Below are 20,705 nucleotides of genomic sequence, written 5' to 3' on the forward strand. Positions count from 1 at the left end.
AGAAAAAAACACTAAAGCAAAACACGATATTATGTGGGAAAAATGTTCTGAGAGCTGAGACTGATCAGTGCTAGTGCACATTTACACAGCTTTCTGTGAACTGTGTAAGGAACAAGGTTTACATTAAACTGCATGCATTTCAAGGTTAGATAATTATACAGGGCTACTAGTTTATCTGTTTCCAGTAAAGTATTTTAAAATCCCTGAAAGGCTATGCAGAGGTGGTTACTGTTGAACTAAATTCACCTATGAGAATAAAAATGAGTCAAAATTATGAGTACATTGCTTAATTAATACTATAATTTTATTGAAAGTCCTGCTGCCCATCAGCTCCCTGAACTCTAGCATATGTTAACAGGTAAACCTGTACAGACAGAGAGAGAGAAAGAGAGAAAAGAAGAAAGATAGAGAGACAGAGACAGGAAGAGAGAGAGAGTGAGAGATTGAGACAGAGAGAGAGACACATACACACAGAGGGTGGGGAGATGGGGAGGGATCAGATCAGGCTAGTCATCTTAAACAATTGCACAAGAGAATCACTGTCCAGAGTTTTTGAAGAGCCTGTATCACACTAGATTTCTTGTATCCCAGCCGTTCATGACCATTTATTTCCAAAACAGCAGCTACGCTAGGCTGTATTTTAAGTAGGTGAACTGTAGGCAGCGGGTGACACCCGTTACCAGTCAGCAGCGTTTATGGCGTTGTTGATATATGACTTCCCTGCGCATGGTCCAATCTTAACTTGCATTTGTGTGTGTTGTAATGAACCGGGTTTATTGACAACAGTTTGTGAACACATTCCCATGTGCTGATATACAACACAGAAACATACCTGTTTTGATGCAGTGTCATCTGAGGAGTGGTCTTTGGCCTTGTCCTTTACACATAAAAATTTCCCACTGTATGCCTGTATGGTCTTCTGCATGGTTGAGGGTGAAATATAAAACTATATGCAGTTTCTCACTGAGGAATGCTTTTTGTGAAGTATTGGATTTTTTACATTTTAGGCAAAATGGAAAGCCTCAACCATCCTTGATCATAAGGACTTATAAAGGACTGTCCTGGATTCTTTCATATCCAGACTGATATCATCACCTGTTTAAGATGTTTTTTTGATTGTGTTTCAGAATTAATGTATTTCAAAATAAACATAAAGCAAAACTAGGAGGCATGGTGGGTAGCGCTGTCGCCTCACAGCGAGGAGGGCCTGGGTTCGATTCCCCGGCCGGGTGACCGGGGTCCTCTCTGCGTGGAGTTTGCATGTTCTGCCCGTGTCTGCGTGGGTTTCCTCCGGGTTCTCCGGTTTCCTCCCACAGTCCAAAGACATGCAGTCAGGCCAATTGGACATGCTAAATTGCCCCTAGGTGTGAGTGTGTGAGTGACTGTCTGTGTCTGTCTGTCTGTCTGCCCTGTGATGGACTGGTGACCTGTCCAGGGTATATCCCGCCTTCTGCCCGACGACTGCTGGGATAGGCTTCAGCACCCCCCATGCCCCCCCGCGACCCTGACGGAGAAGCGGCTTAGAAAATCGATGGATGGATAAAGCAAAACAACGAAGTTGATAAGATAAAACATGAAATATATTGTTTTTGTATTTATTCAGTGTGAAATTTTATTTACTTTGATATAAAACAAACAAGATCTACCACAGCTGAACATTCCTCCATTTTTATTTAGTTTGCATCAAAATCATCACTAGAATTGCACTGTACTGTAGGCTTCAGCTAGCATGGATGTTGCTGGTGCTGTGAGACTGTAAACATTCTGTATGTATATGTGACAGGACAGCAGATGCCCATTTATCTTAAAATGTAACTTTTATCCATTACGTAAATGTGTTGCATTTCCCCCCAAAGCAATGTCTATATTACCCCTCCAGTATTACACAGTACCTACATAACAACTACACAGGAACTGTGTTGTGTAGAAGATAAACATGTGTAATTACAATAAGCAAAACTGAAGTTGATGCACATATGTAATTACACAGGCTGTGCTTCTTTAATCCATCTGTATCATTGCCTAAAATGAATCATCAGTAATTGCAATGTTGTTGTTTTTATGTGTAATTACAGTTATTATAGACACTTAATATAAAATGGGAAAAGTATTTTTAATGCACACACTTTTTAGAATAATATTAGAACCAAATTGAACGAAGGAAAAAAAAACATACCATTTACCCAACAATGAACTCTGCTGTTAGTTTAGTGCTCTTCATCTGCAGGAAACCACTGCTGGTTTCGAAACTTTGTGGGTGGGAGATGTGGCTGACTGGCTTAAATGTCCAAATTGTGGTCTTACCTTCTACATCTTTTTTTTCCTCCTTTATTCGTTTTACTACATTTTTTCTTTTACTCTCACCGTCACAATGATCCCTTTCACAAACAACAGCAAAACAGCCTATAAAAACTCAACAGAACTCAACAGGTAAACATAAGAGGAATTTGTTTAGAAAAATATCTTCCTCTTTGAAATTTATTTTAAAGCTTTAAACATTTTCGGCCAGATTGTGAGTTTCAGGAGTGTTGCGGCAATACACGGTCTGGACCTGTAACAAAAACAACAAGTTACGATCATTGAGTTATCAAATCGCATCAAAACTGGGTGACTGCTCACTTACAGCACCACAGAAAGAAAAGTCAAATATTTAAAAACCCAACAAACGTTTAGTCTCACTGACTGGAGATTCATTGCAGCAGGTGGCTTTGCAGATGAACGCAGAACTGCAGATGGAGATGATGAACTCGAACAGAGAGAACACCAGCAGCACTCCACTGATTCCACTTGATTGGCCCTGAAAAACATTTTTCCGTTAAGTACAGAAAAGAGTCCATTTTCCACTGAAGAATCTTTGCTATGTTAGAAAAAGCTGAACCCAGTGATGAATTTCTCACAATCTGTGTGATTTAACACATTAGTACTTTCTGGTTCTCATGTTACTTATTTACATGAGTAAACACACTTAGTTCATTATCAGTGTAATAAGCAGCAATAAAAAAAAACAAATCTATCAATTTACAGCATACTTAATTACTAATTACTAAGTACTTAATCAGTAACTAATGCTCAAGTTGTAGATCATCAACATATAAATAATGAATATTTATGTACTCAGCAAATAATCATTAATTAATTTGTGACCCTTACTGTATACTACGGAATTAAGGCAGCACATCTAGAGCAGTTTGGCTAGAGAGATACACACCCTTAACTGGAGGAAAGTTGCACACTGGTCACTCCAACGATTGTCGTATGAACAGCTATAATATCCATAAATTTCCTGTAAGGCAATGTCAAAAGACAGCAGAACCATGGCTATTCCTGCAGCCACAGCACTGATTATGTTCATCACCAGGGAGCTTCTCACCTACACAAGGGGAGAAACAGAACACAGCATTAGTGGCAGCATAGTTTGCAGACTAACAGCATGTCCTTTGTCATTAAATTTCAAATATGAAAGTTGCCATTGAGTTTAAGATTATTTTGCCATAGAGTTTAAACTTATGATGGCATTTTTTTAAGATTACCCATTGTCTTTTCAAGATATTTAACAATGAAATCTCACTAATATGATAATAATACACTACAGGCTACTTACCACACAGGTATTAGCTTTGTTGCCTGCAGCAACAGATAAAGCACCTGAGGTGATATACTGGCATAGAAGAAGAAGAGGAAGAAGAGTTTTTCAGTTGTTATCAGGTCTGAATAAAACTACAATCCAGAACTACAGGAATACGAAGGATACCCAAAATAACCTACAAGACATGATCCCCAGTAGGTGACACCGCTGTAGACTCCCACATGTGGTGAATAGACCGTTTTAACTATACCGAAGAAGAGTGTCATGATCCCGATCATTATCTGGACAGTCTGTGGAGAAGAAGAGACAATCAGAGCAAAGTGTAAACCTGCCGAGTATAAATATTAAAGAAAACTAGACCAGAACTGTCTTACCCCCAGTGCCTTTGGCTCTCCTTTCAGAGGTTTTTTAACTGGGCCTCCAGTGACGTCTCCGCCTCCAGTCCCGGGGCCATACTGATCCATTCCAGCTGGAACCACTTGAGTCACGATGGTGAAGCCATTTCTTGTGTTAGCACCAGGTACAACACTGGAGGCCATCCTGAACACAAACCTGTAGAAAGTCTAATGACAATAAAATAAATGTGATATTTACTGAAATTGTTCTGATTTTCCTGCATTGAAAGATAAACGTTTTCACTTGTTCTATGACTGATCTTATTGTACTGTAAGAAATGAAATGTCTATAAATGATCTTATTGTACTGTAAGAAATGAAATGTCTATAAATGACAATTAAGCACCAATAAATAGAATTTAAGCACCTAATGATGTTTACTGTAGCAAAATAAATGATTGAAGACATTTTGTTACCATTAATACAATAATAACACCAGCGAAACTTTGCCAAATGCTTCATTAGTGACTGTTGCGGTAATGACACTTTTTGCTATTTTTGCCCGCACACCACTACAGCTTTGAACAGTTGTACACACATAAAATCACAAAATCAAAACAGAAAAAAAGTTAAATTAATTCCAGAAAGTATGTGTTTCGGTTCATTAGTGTGTATGTGGTGTTTCACTGCACGGATGGGTTAGATTGCGAAGGTGAAATTTCGGTAGCACTTTACAGATCAGTAATAAGTGGGTAATGTTACGGTAATATCATGGTAATGAGTTGTATTTACCCATAAATTAAATGTCAATTTCATAGTTATGAAATAATAAAATGGTAATTGTAACTGTAACAAGTCAGGAATAAAACGGTAGAATCATGGAAACAAGTTGTGCTTACTAAAATATTACTTACATACTTTAAAGTTTCTAATGAATAATAAGTTGGTGTTTGTAGTGTGGTGAATTTGATCTTATTAATTCTATAGTCGTAACATTATTTTCTATCATATTGGTTATTACTGTGTAGATTCTGGTTGAGTTTATCCTGTGGGCCTCTGACTGAAATAGTAGTGGAGCTGATGCAGGAGGCAGCTGGACAGGATAGGGGCCCCCCTGAACGTCAACAAATGCTATATATGGGGGTTAGGCGACTGGGGCCATTTTGGAGAAGAACGTATGTTTATACCAAATTTGGCTGAAGAAGATCCATATATCGAACTAGAGGCTATCTTGACAGAAACCAGATGTGGGCTATACGTCCACAGCAACATATAAAAACCAGGAGTTGGAATGTATGTGTCAGAGAAACTATTGGCGGTTCTCTCCAAGCTGTTTCGCAAAGGCTTGTCTGTGACTTCGACCTCTCAATGCTAATAAACATCTTCATATGCAAGAGACGGGTGTCACCGAAGAGTTTGTTCCTACACCTTCACAGCATCGCTAATAAAGAAACCACAAGAATTTGGCGTCACAAACCTCGACGTGCAGTCGACCGCCTCAGCGCATCTACCTCCGCTCCTATTGTCGACAGAAAAGGGTGAGTTTTTCTCACATGTGTGAGCGCTGGTCCATTCGGTGAGGCTGCGCTGTTCTGTTGTGCTGTTTGGTCGCACCGTTAAAGAGCTTTGTGTGGGTGTGTCATGCTGTCTTGGTTGTAGGTTTGCCTCTTCGTTCTAAATTTTGTTTTGTTGCGTTGTAATACGCCACAACAGGGGGGAGTATGGTAGAATAAAGGGAAAAACAGTAGAAAAGAGTAAATAGAGTTAAGAAGAAGTTAACACCCTAGGAGTAACACTAGAAGTGGGATTGATTGACACCATGCAAGCGTAACGCAGATTAGGGTACTTTTTATCTCGTTAACATTAAGTCATGTGTTTTCCATTCGCCACAGTGTGAAACTTGGGCCTTGAGGAATAAGTGTAATAGTCTAAATTTGGGGGAGAACACCCTGGGCCTAGGGAATTCGGTAGTTAAAGGTAATAGAGAAAAGTGAAGGAACAAAGAGAAGAAGTAAAGTGAAGTGTAAAAAGGAAAAAGTGTAAAGAGAAATAAGGAAAGGAAAAGAGTAAAGGAAAAGGGGAAAAAGCGCTGTGTGAGCGCTGGTCCATTTGGTGAGGCTGTGCTGTTCTGTTGTGCTGTTTGGTCGCACCTTGATTATTATTAGTTGATTTCAAGGTCAGTTTTACAATGAGTTTATAAAACTGGAGGTTAAAGTTGCAAATCCGGCGTATAAAGAAGCCCCTCGCCTGTTGTTGGCCACTCGGGATTGATGCTGTCTTGTCGTTAGGATAACTTTGTCTCAAAGGTAGCATAAATTTAGAGTTTTAAAGGATATGGAAAATAAAGGGAATGCGGCCATAAAGCATATGCGTCTAGGTTAGGAATGAATGGGAAATGATCAATCCCTGTGTGAGAGAATTTTTATGTTGAATGTGTGTGTTTTGTTGAAATAGTCTGTGTGTGTTGTGAAAAAACTAGTCATTCTCTCTTTCTCTCTCTCTGTCTGCGAAAAAGGGGGGCCAGTTAACTTGTGTGTGTCTGTGTGTGAGCTAAGCGCCCCTCCTTTGCTTCTTTCTCAGTGTGTGGGAAGCAGCATCTGTGTCTGTGCAGCTATGTGTGTGTGTTGGTTGTGTCTGTGCAGCTATGTGTGTGTGTTGGTTGAATATGCGTGTGTGGTTAAGTTCTCTGAGTGTGTCAGTTTCTAAGATACAGATCTGCTGTGTGGATGAAGAGTGAATGTATGAAAGCTGTGTATTAATGAAGAAAAGGAATTCTGCTTGTATTGTTGAAACTTTATGAGCCTCCAAGGGGACAGTTTAGAATTTGTTAATGTGTACTTTATGAATATGAATAAATCTATGACCCTTTGTAGGGGACTTGATAGATATAAATTTATGAGCCTCTTATAAGGAGGACATAGTGAGATTAAAGTTTATAAGCCCCACAAAGGACGTATTAGGAGTTTTCATGAGCCCTAAGGAGGACTTTTATTGTTTAAGGTAAATGAAGAGAGCATTTGTTAATAAATTAGGAATAAAAACCATGAGCTTTCAAGGGGGATTTGATAGAAAATCAGCCTTTTTGAAAGGACACGTTAAGTTAAGTGATCCCTATAAGCCCCTGAGAAAGACTATTTAAAATAGGGTATATATGTTTGTTTGCTGGTTAGTAGGAGAGTATTTGCTAATATAGGTGAAAATAGTATTGGGCTATATAGTATATATATATATAGTACTGTTGTCTGTGGTCGTGCCTGGTCATCTCTTCATGAGCTTTTTTCTATTCTGGGGTGCTGTGCTGTGTGGCTTTTGTGTCCCTCTCGACCTGATTAGGGTGACTCTGAAACTGCAGAAATCCTAAGACAGTCTCAAGACTGAGTGAGTCCGACTCCGGTCAGCGCGCGGCCGGACCGGTTCTCAATATACCCAGGGCTTGAGTACGGTCTCCATGGGAATGGTCCCAGGGGGTTCCAATGCTGGGGTTACTGTACTTGGGCTGGTCATTTTTGAGTATGCTCTGAGGGTGAGCACTGAAAAGTGGAGAGTGGACAGACCTTTGTACAAGTTCCAAAAGTTTAAAATATACCTTAGGGTTAAAAGAGGAGATTTGAGAACTATTAGAGTCATGATGAGGGTTCAAGACAGTCAGAAGGGAATGCAGAACGATGTGAAGAAGTCGAAATGCATAGAGATTTCCAGAGTCAAATTTCAGAAGGTGAGATTGTCCATGGGGTGGAAGATGTTGATGATGTTGTGTACATTTCTGACGATGCCAGAAGTGACTCTGCAGTTAATGGACAGGACAGAAGGTTTGGTGACATTGACTTCCAATATGTCCCAGAAACAGCAGAACCTATTTCAGTGGAGTGTGAAGCGTCAAAGGCCACAAAGGGCAGTAACTCAGCTGCAGGAGCATTTGGGGGTTCAGTTAGAAGGAGGAGTCCAAGGCCAGTTCGGAAAAGAGTTAGACCCAAACGGTACGAGAATTGAGGGAGAAAGGATTTTAGATAATATAACTCTGCTAGATGAGTTATATTCAACTACAGAAGCTTCTCAGATAATTTTGACAACACCAGATCCTTTAAAGACGGTAGTTAGAACTAAAATAGGAAGAGGGGTTTATCTTCCCTGTCAATGTGAGAGTTTTAATGTTGGAGGTAGTAATCCTCCTCAGTGGAGAAATAGTCGTGGTGAAGATGTGTTGTTAGAGGGACCTGACGTTGATGCAGTTCCTCGTGATAAGAGGAAGTATCTTTTATATAATGCCTTGAGGTGGTTCAAAGTTAAGAATGATTGTTCGTTTTTTGTGCGTAATGTCACATGCCATTTGGTAATGGGTGGAGAGAAGGCTACATAACTCGTAAGGTGGTAGTTGTGTTAAAAGATGTGAGTCCTACTGGAGTACTTACAGCTGTGAAGAGTCTTCAGGGGGAATTACTTACAGCAACCACTCCAAGGGTGAATAATACACAGATGAGGGTCACTACTTTAGCTCCGGAAATAACTAAGAGTGTTAATACATCAATACAGGCTACTACTTTTGATATGTCTCTGAAGGGGTTGAATGTTACTACAGCAATGGTGACAGCTTCTACTATTGTCACTTCAGGAAACATTACAAGTGAAGATAGGACAAGGCTAATTTTGGCTAATGAAACAGAGACAACATCTTTGTTGCTTATGAACTCTGTAAATGTGACACGTCATTTGATATGACATCATTAAAATTTAAAGAGGGGGCAAATATAACTCAGAAGTCTATGCTAAAGATAGAGTCTAGTGTGAAGACTAGTAATGAGACTTTTGAAATGAGAGAACCAATGATGGATGATGAGTTTTTTGATTCTGATTGGATATCAGAGGATATGATTGACCATTATCATGCATTACAGAAGAGAGAAGCTAAGTGGAAAGCATATGGATTTGATTCCTCAGCAATGAAAATAGCAGACCCATTTGCAGGGAGAAATTTATGGAAACCACAAGAGTAGTAATGACAAACTTGTAATAAGATGGTAAAATAAAGGTAACAAGTTATATTCACCTAAAAATGATGCACATTTGTTGGTCATTAATAAATAAGAAGTCAGTCATAATTACTGTCAAATAACAGTCATTAATACTGTTCCTCTGTTAATACTGTTCCTCTGTTAATACTGTTCCTCTGTTAATACTGTTCCTCTATTAATACTGTTCCTCTGTTAATACTGTTCCTCTATTAATACTGTTCCTCTGTTAATACTGTTCCTCTGTTAATACTGTTCCTCTATTAATACTGTTCCTCTGTTAATACTGTTCCTCTATTAATACTGTTCCTCTGTTAATACTGTTCCTCTATTAATACTGTTCCTCTGTTAATACTGTTCCTCTGTTAATACTGTTCCTCTGTTAATACTGTTCCTCTGTTAATACTGTTCCTCTATTAATACTGTTCCTCTGTTAATACTGTTCCTCTATTAATACTGTTCCTCTGTTAATACTGTTCCTCTGTTAATACTGTTCCTCTATTAATACTGTTCCTCTGTTAATACTGTTCCTCTATTAATACTGTTCCTCTGTTAATACTGTTCCTCTATTAATACTGTTCCTCTGTTAATACTGTTCCTCTGTTAATACTGTTCCTCTATTAATACTGTTCCTCTGTTAATACTGTTCCTCTGTTAATACTGTTCCTCTGTTAATACTGTTCCTCTATTAATACTGTTCCTCTGTTAATACTGTTCCTCTATTAATACTGTTCCTCTGTTAATACTGTTCCTCTGTTAATACTGTTCCTCTATTAATACTGTTCCTCTGTTAATACTGTTCCTCTATTAATACTGTTCCTCTATTAATACTGTTCCTCTGTTAATACTGTTCCTCTATTAATACTGTTCCTCTATTAATACTGTTCCTCTGTTAATACTGTTCCTCTATTAATACTGTTCCTCTGTTAATACTGTTCCTCTATTAATACTGTTCCTCTGTTAATACTGTTCCTCTGTTAATACTGTTCCTCTATTAATACTGTTCCTCTGTTAATACTGTTCCTCTATTAATACTGTTCCTCTGTTAATACTGTTCCTCTGTTGTGGATTTTTTTATTTTTAGTAGCATACTTTTAAGTATTAATATCAGAAGGCACTAACTCGCGCTTAGCGTTAAAGCGTTATGACACTCGCATGGCAGGGCAGGCGAAGAACATACAGCATGTGACAAACATGCAGAGATGTACGCAGCAACAGGAAACCGGCCAAGGCCAAAAACAGAAGTAGGTCTGCGCTTAACCATTAGAACTTGGGGTTTTTGTATCTATATATGGTAAACCATATGTCCATTGCACCCACTAAACAGGAACATGTACACATTTAGGTTCACCTTATGCGCACACACACATTTAGCTTCAGGGTATAAAAGGAGTCAGAACACATTGGGAGGTCAGAGCTTACTTGGGAGATACATGATGTATGTTCTCTGTTTGTAACCTCTCCAGAATTCTGGAATAAAACTTTATTTGTTTCACTTCAGTCTTTATCTACTCGTCTCATTTTTTTTGCATCAACGAACACGCAGGACTATTAATACTGTTCCTCTGTTAATACTGTTCCTCTGTTAATACTGTTCCTCTGTTAATCCCACCAACCCCTGCCTTTAGTTTCACTGTAATTCCAGCGTGTAACATCATCCTGCCCCTGACCACTTAAAGACATTACAGCTAAGAAACAAGTGAATTAGTATCTTACAGCACTAAAACCACATCATTTCAGCAAAACTACTACTTTGTTTTTGGGCTAATAAGTCTAATATTATTGCCCTTTTGACTGATGGGCAGTTAAAATTTGTTACCGTTATTTTCCCACTTTATCATCACCCAGTCATCACTACAGTTACTGACTTATTATTTACTGAGAACTAGAACATTTGCATGAATTTTCTAGGTAAGTTCAACTACCATTATTTTACTATTTTATTACTGACCACCACTACAATGACTGACTTCTTATTTATTAATGACCAACACTACAAACGCCAACTTAGTATTCATTAGAAACTTTAAAGTACGTTAGTAATATTTTAGTAAACACAACTTGATATCCATGATTCTATTGTTTTATTCCTGACTTGTTACAGTTACAATTACCATTTTATTATTTCATATCTATGAAATTGACATTTAATTTATGGGTAAATACAACTCATTACCATGATATTACCATAACATTACCCACTTATTACTGATCTGTAAAGTAAATTGCTACCGAAATTTCCCCATTGTAAAATAAAAAGTAGGATTAAAAAGTAAAACGTCTTATGATAAAATCAGATTGGGGGGTGGTGCACTAGATTTGATGCAAGAAGAAAGGCCATTTTAAGTGCAGGGTTAGCTGAAAGTATGGGAGGAAATCTGTAAAAAAAATTTCTTCCTCTGTAACACTTAAATTTGCTTTTCTTACAGCTAAATTTTACATCTGAAATCATGTTCCTGTATTCTAAAAGCAACTTGAAGGTTTGAGGTTCAGTCGAAACAAACCAAAACATTTTAAATGCAGAAATAAATGAACTAAGTGGGAGAATGTGCAGTTTGTTGATAATTTGCAAACATGTAAATTGTAGAAAAAAAATGATAGTTTATACTTATATTCCATTTATATTTATATTGAGTTTTATTACTCTGACCACAGACATTTTTGGGCAGAGAGGTTGAGGTGATGTTTTTTGTAGGATTTTGTTGTGTTATGGATTGTGGTGCATGTAAATGAGATAAAAGCACAGCAGTGTCTTGCATTGCAAGAGTGGTCAAATTTGCCTGTAATCCTTGTTTATGAATGCACAAACATGTTAAATTAGGTAGCAATGTCCTCTATATTGAGTATAATTATGTAATGTTTCTGTACATGTTTACATAAAATTTCTATTTATTTGCTAAATTCACCAAATGAGGAAACAAATACAAAACAGGTTTTGTTTAAATTTAGCAAACAGACAGTCAACAGCACTCACAATTTGAGCAATGGTGCCCAGATTTTTGCATAAGACTATAAGAACAAAATTAGTTTGACGGAAGCTGGTGGATGATATTGTTTAACTATTAATAGGTATTTTTTAAAAAATGAAAAAATACATTGAGAGAGTAAAGCAGTTTTCAGACTAAACTTTTAAAACTTTTCCCAACAACAACATAAGTTCTAATTTTATTTTAGTGACAATTTAATTTCATAGTACAGTGTAAGGAAATATTTTTGGGATTTTTTTATCTGAATTCTGAATAAATATTTCACATTTCTTAAGTTTAGGTTATAATTAAAAAATTAATTTACAGCTACAGTTTGTTGGCTAAATGACTTTTAAGACACATTTGGTTTGAATTTGACTATATTACCGCACACACACACACACACACACACACACACACACACACACACACACACACACACACACACCAGCAATAGATCAGCATAAAATTTTTATATCTTTGAAATAATATTAGAACCGTACTATATAAAGGGAAACAAAAATAATATTTACCTGAAGATGAAGTCTGTTAGTTCAGTGCTCTGCGTCTGCCACTGCAGGTTTGGAAACCACTGGCTTTTGTAGGCATAGGTTGTGGTTGACTTACCTACACACACTAAAAGTCTTCTACGTCTTCTACGTCCCTCTACCGCCCACTTACTTTTGAATTCATCTGCATATAAAAACATAATGCATAATAATGCAAAAGTTTGAAAACCCCCAACCAAACAAAAGCTCAGTAGTAGTAGATTTTCTATGTGAATATAAGTTGACAACTTCACCATAACCATCGACTCACTCTCACTCTCCCCGACAAAGGTTGCTAGGAACCTGGGGGTTATGGTAGATGACCAACTCTCCTTTACGCACCATGTTGCCTCGGTGGCTCGGTCCTGCCGCTTTGCGCTGTACAACATCAGACAGATACGGCCGTTTCTAACACAACAAGCCACCCAACTCTTGGTATAAGCAGTGGTCATCTCACGCCTCGACTACTGCAATGCCATACTGACGGGCCTCCCGGCCTGTGTTGTAAAACCACTGAAGATGGTTCAGAACGCTGCAGCGCGTCTGGTCTTTAACCAACCAAAACGGACGCATGTCACCCCACTGCTCATTGAGCTCCACTGGTTACCGGTTGCTGCTCGTATCAAATTTAAAACTCTTACGATTGCCTACAAGGTGTTAACAGAGCAGGCTCCTTCCTACCTGGACTCACTCCTAAAGGCTTACAGCACCGCCCGGCCGCTGCGATCCTCCAACGAACGTCGCTTAGCTTTGCCAAACAGTCACACAAATCGATCGAGACTGTTCTCATACTTGATTCCCCAATGGTGGAACAAGCTACCTTCCGCTGTCAGAGCAGGGGCGTCCCTCGCTATCTTTAAGAAACTCCTGAAGACAGAGCTCTTCAGGGAGCACTTGCTCTAATCGCCTCTTGCAAATCTAGCCACTACTAACCTCATCTCCTTCTTGCCCTCCTTCCCTTCTCTACCCCGCTATTACCCCTTGGCCTCCTTTAAGGCCTGACTATGTTTGTTCTATGTACCACATTATTTGTAAGTCGCTTTGGATAAAAGCGTCTGCTAAATGTAATGTAATGTAATCTTCTACTGAGAACACAATTATATACACTATTTTTCTGCATTTTTTCCCAGACCCCAGTTTCTCCCCAGTGTAGCCACTTCCTATTCTACCCATATATTTTACATTTTTGTCAATCAAATTAATTTTAACAGTAGACTAAGGTCTTCAAATCAGGGGTTATCAACTGTTCCTCGTACTAACTCAAAATCAAAGGGGGGCCGGGCTTTTGCAGTCTATGCCCCAAAAGTGTGGAGTAATCTTCCTACTGTTGTCAGACTCTCTGATTCAATCCAGGTTTTAGAAAACGTTTAAAGACTTATTTTTATTCTCTTGCTTTTGACAGCTTTTGATCATTGTGCTTTATAAGTCGGTGTACATTTGAGTATTTAATTGTATATATTACTTATTTGAGCATATGATTATAATGATCTTAATTGTGTTGTATTGTAATTTATTTATAAATATTTTGTAAAGCACTTTGTGAGTCACTCTGGAAAAGTGCTATATAAATAACGTTTTACTTACTTACTTACTTACTTACTAAGATAACCCAAGTAAACAAAATGCTACTTTTACTTTTGATTACTGGGTTCAGTTTCACTGCCACGTGCAGACAAGATCTGCTAGACTTGTTGAATTTAAACATCACTTAAATAGAACCTGTCTTCCAGTCTGTTACAGAATAGGATGCTGTTACTGGTTCATAAATGGCTTAATAGTGTAAGCCCAGCATATTTATCTGATAAGCAGCAGTGAAATGAGCCAAGCAGAACTCTCAGATCATTAGGAGCTGGAGAGTTAGTCTTGTCGAAGGCTAAACAAGAAGAAGCAGCGTTTAGCTATGCTGCTCTTAAATGGAATCAGTTGACAGAAAGCATTAGAAGAGCTCCAACACTGGACAATCTTCAATCCAGCTTGAAAACATTTCTATTTGAGTAGCTTTTGATTCGATTTTTAATGTACTGTTTCATTTCTTCTCTTGGGTTGGAAGAAACATTGTTTATAATCACATTTGAACCTATTCTCTGGTGTGATCCCCTTGTCCAAGAATATCGGGAACTGAACATTCCCGGTAACCATGGATTAGTTCTGCAGTTCTACAGTTATGTTGGTGGGTTATTTCTTATGGACTGCTTGCTTCAGGTCCTTCCACAACATTTCCAATGGATTAAGGTCAGGACTTTGACTTGGCCATACCAAAACATTCATTTATTCTTCCCTCTCTATTCTTTAGTAAAACAACTTGTGTGCTTAGGGTCGTTGTCTTGCTGCATGACCCTTGTTTTCATAAGATTCAGCTCACAGACAGCTGTCCTGCCATTTTCCTTTAGAATTTACTGGTATAGTTCATTGTTCCATCACTGTTGGCAAGTCGTCCTGGCCCAGATGCAGCAAAACAGGTCCAAACCATGACACTAACACTGCTGGAATGCAGTGTTTTTCTTTCTCCAAACATAACACTGTTCAGTTAAACCAAAAAATCTATTTTGGTCTCATCCATACCTAATACATTGCTCCAATAGCAAACTGTAGATGGGCAGCAATGTTCTTTTTGGAGAGCAGTGACTTTCTCCTTGCAACCCTGCCATACACAACTTTTTGTTCAGAGTTCTTTAACATTAACAGTAGACACTGTGAGGCTGGCCTTTAGTTGCTTAGAAATTACATCCTGAAGAGCCTGATGGCTCTGGGGACAAAGAATCTCCTGAACCTAGAAGCACATGTAATTTATGCATTTAAAGTAACAATTTATGCACTAAACAGGTTTTCTAGTTACATATACTAATGTGAATTTATTAAGCTTTTTTTTCAGGATTTCTTGACTTAATTCAGAGATTCGGATGAAAATACAGAGTCTTGTGTATCACACAGTAATAAAATAATGCAGAGCTGATATTCAACAGCTTTTCCCCACCCAACACAAGACACTAAGCATAAAAAAAGCAATTTGGAGAAAGGGGATTTAATGAGAGTCAAACATTTTCACCTTCTGGATTGTTCAGTTCAAGATTGTTGACGAGAGACAGCACCTGTAAAGGAAAGAAAATGTCATGAGAATAGAGGTCTTCTTTTATTGTAACATTCTACACTCTTAATAAAGGTAACTTGAAGTATAGCTCCTCTACAGAAATGATTCAGTTGATATGGTATTTGTAACTTATAACAGTAAGTTCTGCCTTTTTCTATTATGTGGAAATTCTTTAAAATTTAAAAAGGCTCTTAACAGTGAAACATCCCCTTTACAGTCATGGGGCATCATTGACCAAGTGTTCTTCAATTCAATTCAATTCAATTCACGTTTATTTGTATAGTGCTTTTTACAATGATGTTGTCACAAAGCAGCTTTCCAGAAGTTTGAAAACATTCTTAGGAAGAATATGAATGACTGGGAAACAAAAATGTAAGAATGCTCACAAATCACACTAAAGAAAACAATCCAATGCAAGAGAGAGAGAGAGAGAGAGAGAGAGAGAGGGAGCAACCGTAGCCAACAGAAAAAATGAGCACTCATTTATCTAAAAAATGCAAATCTCCTGCATAAACATTCACTCATTACAAAATACATCCAGTCCTTGCCTAATGTTCTAAATGCAAAACTGGCCTTAACATGGCCCAAATCCCAGCATAAAGGTTTGATGGCATCCTGTCTTTATTACTACACATTATAAGTTATTCAAGATTTTTCTTTAAAGCCTGTACAATCTAGTTAATGAGATATCCTGCATGTTTGCCAGTGCAGCTCTAATTTTTGATGGCTAGTACTGCACTTTAGAACTGTGACAGGGGTCTTGGGGCATCCCCTGGTGGAAGGTTTGACAATGAGATGGAGATCTACTGATTTGTTTTCACAATATATACATGTAAGATTTATTCTTGTATTCTTTTAACCATAATTAGTACTTTATATTAATAAGAATGATTCTTACAACACATTTTATTAGCTGACAAGAAAGTATGTCAAGTAGGTGTTATACTACCTGTTAGTCTACCTTTTCTCAGTTATTGAGTTAAGTATATTTAAAAAAAAACAGATTCAGTCAGGCAGGCAGGTTTAGAGGAATCAGTCTACAAGTTATTTACCTGGACAAAATTGTTATAGAATTTTGGTTGTCTATTGGTTGTAAAATTGTGATTTTAAGTCACAAATATCTAAAGTGTCTTGACAGTTTGAGTCAAGTGAAGCTTCTTCAGTTTTAAACCAAACTGACATGGCTTGGAGTGCGACTTTGTAAGGTTATGTCATGAATTCCTGCAAATGACTTTAGTTTATCCAGGGAGAGTGGGCTAATGTTAAAAATCTTGATGTCCTTGTGTGAGAACATTACTTTTTTCATGAAAGAAAAAGGAAATAATACAGATCCCTTTACTCTTTATGGAAGGCTGTGACCTGCTCAGCCCCTCTCTCAGTTCAAGCCCTGCTTTAGAATATAGAACATTTGTTGAGGTATTAGTCTTTTATTAGCTGTAATAATAACTATCTAGAAACTATAGAATTAAAAATACCGGCAATTACACACTAATATATTGTGAATTTAGATAAGAATTCATACTCAATAATTTGCCTAATACGGTTCTCATTCCAATATTGCAACTATTAATAGGGATTCAAACATGGATACATAACAAACCTCCAATTAAATCCTAATGGTGATTATAATGAAGACTCAGATATGGCGATATCTTGATAAATTTGGCTGATTTTTGATTAAAAAAAAACCTAGCGCCAGCAAAGGCTGTAATTTTTTGCTTATAAAGATCTTTATAAAAAAAATCAAGTTGCACCTCAGACAGCTTTCCAGACATTGTTAGTCTGGAGTGTCTGAGCTGAGCTGAAAGTGCAATAATTTTGATGGCCAGGTGTAATACCCACCCTCATCACCAGAGGTCAACCTCACCTGAGTTCTGACCTGTTTCCTAGTAACACTTAACCTCTTTCACCTGCAGCTCATTTACCTCCCTTTATAAGGACCTTCACTAACACTAGCGTATCTACATGCCACGCCTTGTTTCTTCATGACTGGATGTTGGGGTTTTTTTGGATTACCTGGACCTTTTTCTGAACTCTGACTGCTTTTTAGAACTCCCTTTGGTACCTTTGCTATGTTGTGATCCCTTCTGATTTTTTTTTTCCTCTTTGGACTGTCTCTGACTCAGTTTTTTGTGATCTTTATACTGTTGAGTAAATGGGAATTATGCATTCCAATTCATCTGGAGAGTCTTCCTTACAATTCATTATTATGAGTAAAAATAAAGAATTAACATGTTTTTTATTGATCTTCTGTCCTCTTGGGTTCATGCTCAGTGCTAAAACTCTGATACATAGCAAGACAGGCTTTATTTTTAATTACAAATGGAGTTGCATATTTAATATAGCATGTTTAATAAAGTAAACCGAAAGATAGAGCTAGTCAGCAAATGCTCGAATTTTGATGCATGTTTTGTTTTGGCCAGCCTCTAGCTTGTAATGAGTGGTCAGTTTCTGAGCACAGAGCTGCTCTTGTCCGGATATTTTTGAGTGGTCCTTTCTCACAGTGGCTAATGTTCATGAGTCCACCATCAGGAGAACTCTGAACAGCGATGGTGTCACGTCTGCAACCAGTCTGCATACGGACTCGAACTCCAACTCCCAGAATCCACCGCAAGATCGCATGACAGTGGACATCTCATCCTCGACATATCAGCGATCTAGATCGCTTTAATGTGCAACAGCTGTGTTTGTTTCACATCACCTGTGTAGCATAGTATATAAGCCCGGGCTTTAATTCAGCACATTGTGAAGTATTGCTTTCCTTGAGAAACTACTGACTGTTATTCCTGTTCTGACTTCCTTACATTTACATTTAACAGCATTTGGCTGACGCTCTTATCCAGAGCGACTTACAATTTGATCATTTTACACAATTGGCCTGACTGCATGTCATTGGACTGTGGGAGGAAACCGGAGAACCCGGAGGAAACCCACGCAGACACGGGGAGAACATCCAAACTCCACACAGAGAGGACCCCAGTCACCCAGCCGGGGAATCGAACCCAGGCCCTCCTTGCTGTGAGGCGACAGCGCTACCCACCACGCCACCGTGCCGCACTTCCTGCCTGTTTTGTATTCCACCCTGATTTTTGGGCTTCCCTCTTTGTACTTTTGCCTGCTGTTTTGATTTCCTGGTTTTTGACTCATCGCATGTTTTGTGGACTCTGCCTTGTTATGATCACCTGTATCTTTCTCCTGTGCTTCCTGCATCTGACCCATGCCTGTACCTTGTCTACTCTCTGCTGCCACAATTTCAAGTAAAGTTTCTCTATTGGTCTTCAGCCGCGAGTGTCTGCTTTCTGGTCCAACGTCACGAATGGTGTTCATGGCAGGGCTGCAGTCTGAATGAGCTGAAGCTGTTGGTCTTATTCAGGAGTCCAGTTTGAGGGACCATTACAGTAGTCAATTCCACTAGAAATAAACATGTGGTTGAGTTTATCCAGGTCTGCTTTAGTCAAAACATCTCTGACCTTGTTGATGTTCTTAAAGTGTTAAAATGCTTTGACATGACTGCAAAAACTGAGATCCAAATCCATTAATACATCAAGCTTAAGTGCTAGTTCTCTAGATTTTAGGGCTCTAAAAGTAAGGGGTGCAGGGGTGATAATTGTGATAATTTGCTCAAGTGCAAGTAAAAATAATTAGTAAATAAAATTACTCAAGCAAGAGTAAATGAGTAGTTTATTGGAAAACTACTTAAGTACTGAGTTAGTTAGTTACTTTTTTGTATTCTCATTGTCACAAGCTGACAATACTTCTGAGCTGACTCGGCTACATCATTGGAAACAACCCGTACAGAAAAAAACACTAAAGCAAAACACGATATTATGTGGGAAAAATGTTCTGAGAGCTGAGACTGATCAGTGCTAGTGCACATTTACACAGCTTTCTGTGAACTGTGTAAGGAACAAGGTTTACATTAAACTGCATGCATTTCAAGGTTAGATAATTATACAGGGCTACTAGTTTATCTGTTTCCAGTAAAGTATTTTAAAATCCCTGAAAGGCTATGCAGAGGTGGTTACTGTTGAACTAAATTCACCTATGAGAATAAAAATGAGTCAAAATTATGAGTACATTGCTTAATTAATACTATAATTTTAGTGAAAGTCCTGCTGCCCATCAGCTCCCTGAACTCTAGCATATGTTAACAGGTAAACCTGTACAGACAGAGAGAGAGAAAGAGAGAAAAGAAGAAAGATAGAGAGACAGAGACAGGAAGAGAGAGAGAGTGAGAGATTGAGACAGAGAGAGAGACACATACACACAGAGGGTGGGGAGATGGGGAGGGATCAGATCAGGCTAGTCATCTTAAACAATTGCACAAGAGAATCACTGTCCAGAGTTTTTGAAGAGCCTGTATCACACTAGATTTCTTGTATCCCAGCCGTTCATGACCATTTATTTCCAAAACAGCAGCTACGCTAGGCTGTATTTTAAGTAGGTGAACTGTAGGCAGCGGGTGACACCCGTTACCAGTCAGCAGCGTTTATGGCGTTGTTGATATATGACTTCCCTGCGCATGGTCCAATCTTAACTTGCATTTGTGTGTGTTGTAATGAACCGGGTTTATTGACAACAGTTTGTGAACACATTCCCATGTGCTGATATACAACACAGAAACATACCTGTTTTGATGCAGTGTCATCTGAGGAGTGGTCTTTGGCCTTGTCCTTTACACATAAAAATTTCCCACTGTATGCCTGTATGGTCTTCTGCATGGTTGAGGGTGAAATATAAAACTATATGCAGTTTCTCACTGAGGAATGCTTTTTGTGAAGTATTGGATTTTTTACATTTTAGGCAAAATGGAAAGCCTCAACCATCCTTGATCATAAGGACTTATAAAGGACTGTCCTGGATTCTTTCATATCCAGACTGATATCATCACCTGTTTAAGATGTTTTTTTGATTGTGTTTCAGAATTAATGTATTTCAAAATAAACATAAAGCAAAACTAGGAGGCATGGTGGGTAGCGCTGTCGCCTCACAGCGAGGAGGGCCTGGGTTCGATTCCCCGGCCGGGTGACCGGGGTCCTCTCTGCGTGGAGTTTGCATGTTCTGCCCGTGTCTGCGTGGGTTTCCTCCGGGTTCTCCGGTTTCCTCCCACAGTCCAAAGACATGCAGTCAGGCCAATTGGACATGCTAAATTACCCCTAGGTGTGAGTGTGTGAGT

At 38.5% G+C, this 20,705-nt stretch overlaps 1 protein-coding gene across 2 annotated transcripts; it reads right to left on the minus strand.

Moving 5' to 3' along the window:
* Positions 1-1,652: 1,652 nt before the first annotated feature.
* On the minus strand, positions 1,653-12,482 carry LOC119262931 (membrane-spanning 4-domains subfamily A member 4A-like). 2 transcript variants are annotated; one of them, XM_037536403.1, is made up of 7 exons: positions 12,427-12,482; positions 3,961-4,149; positions 3,766-3,876; positions 3,602-3,658; positions 3,209-3,370; positions 2,684-2,797; positions 1,653-2,551 (listed from the first exon to the last, which is right to left on the minus strand). In XM_037536403.1, the coding sequence occupies exons 2-7, from the start codon at positions 4,123-4,125 to the stop codon at positions 2,492-2,494; spliced, it is 669 nt and encodes a 222-aa protein (XP_037392300.1). In that variant the 5' UTR covers positions 4,126-4,149; positions 12,427-12,482; the 3' UTR covers positions 1,653-2,491. The 2 variants fall into 2 exon arrangements, with proteins under 2 accessions (XP_037392300.1, XP_037392299.1); XM_037536402.1 differs by lacking the exon at positions 12,427-12,482 and adding an exon at positions 5,399-5,952.
* Positions 12,483-20,705: the final 8,223 nt, after the last annotated feature.

Source organism: Pygocentrus nattereri, chromosome 30, assembly GCF_015220715.1.
Source record: "Pygocentrus nattereri isolate fPygNat1 chromosome 30, fPygNat1.pri, whole genome shotgun sequence".
In the NCBI taxonomy this organism is placed as follows: Eukaryota; Metazoa; Chordata; class Actinopteri; order Characiformes; family Serrasalmidae; genus Pygocentrus; species Pygocentrus nattereri.

Coding starts and splice junctions, on each gene's coding strand:
- LOC119262931 (XM_037536403.1), bottom strand. CDS start 4,125: ATGGCCTCCAGTGTTGTACCTGGTGCTAACACAAGAAATGGCTTCACC. Junction 3,659..3,765: donor CCTACTGGGGATCATGTCTT/GTAGGTTATTTT, acceptor CTTCTATGCCAG/TATATCACCTCAGGTGCTTT. Junction 3,371..3,601: donor ACAAAGCTAATACCTGTGTG/GTAAGTAGCCTG, acceptor CCCCTTGTGTAG/GTGAGAAGCTCCCTGGTGAT.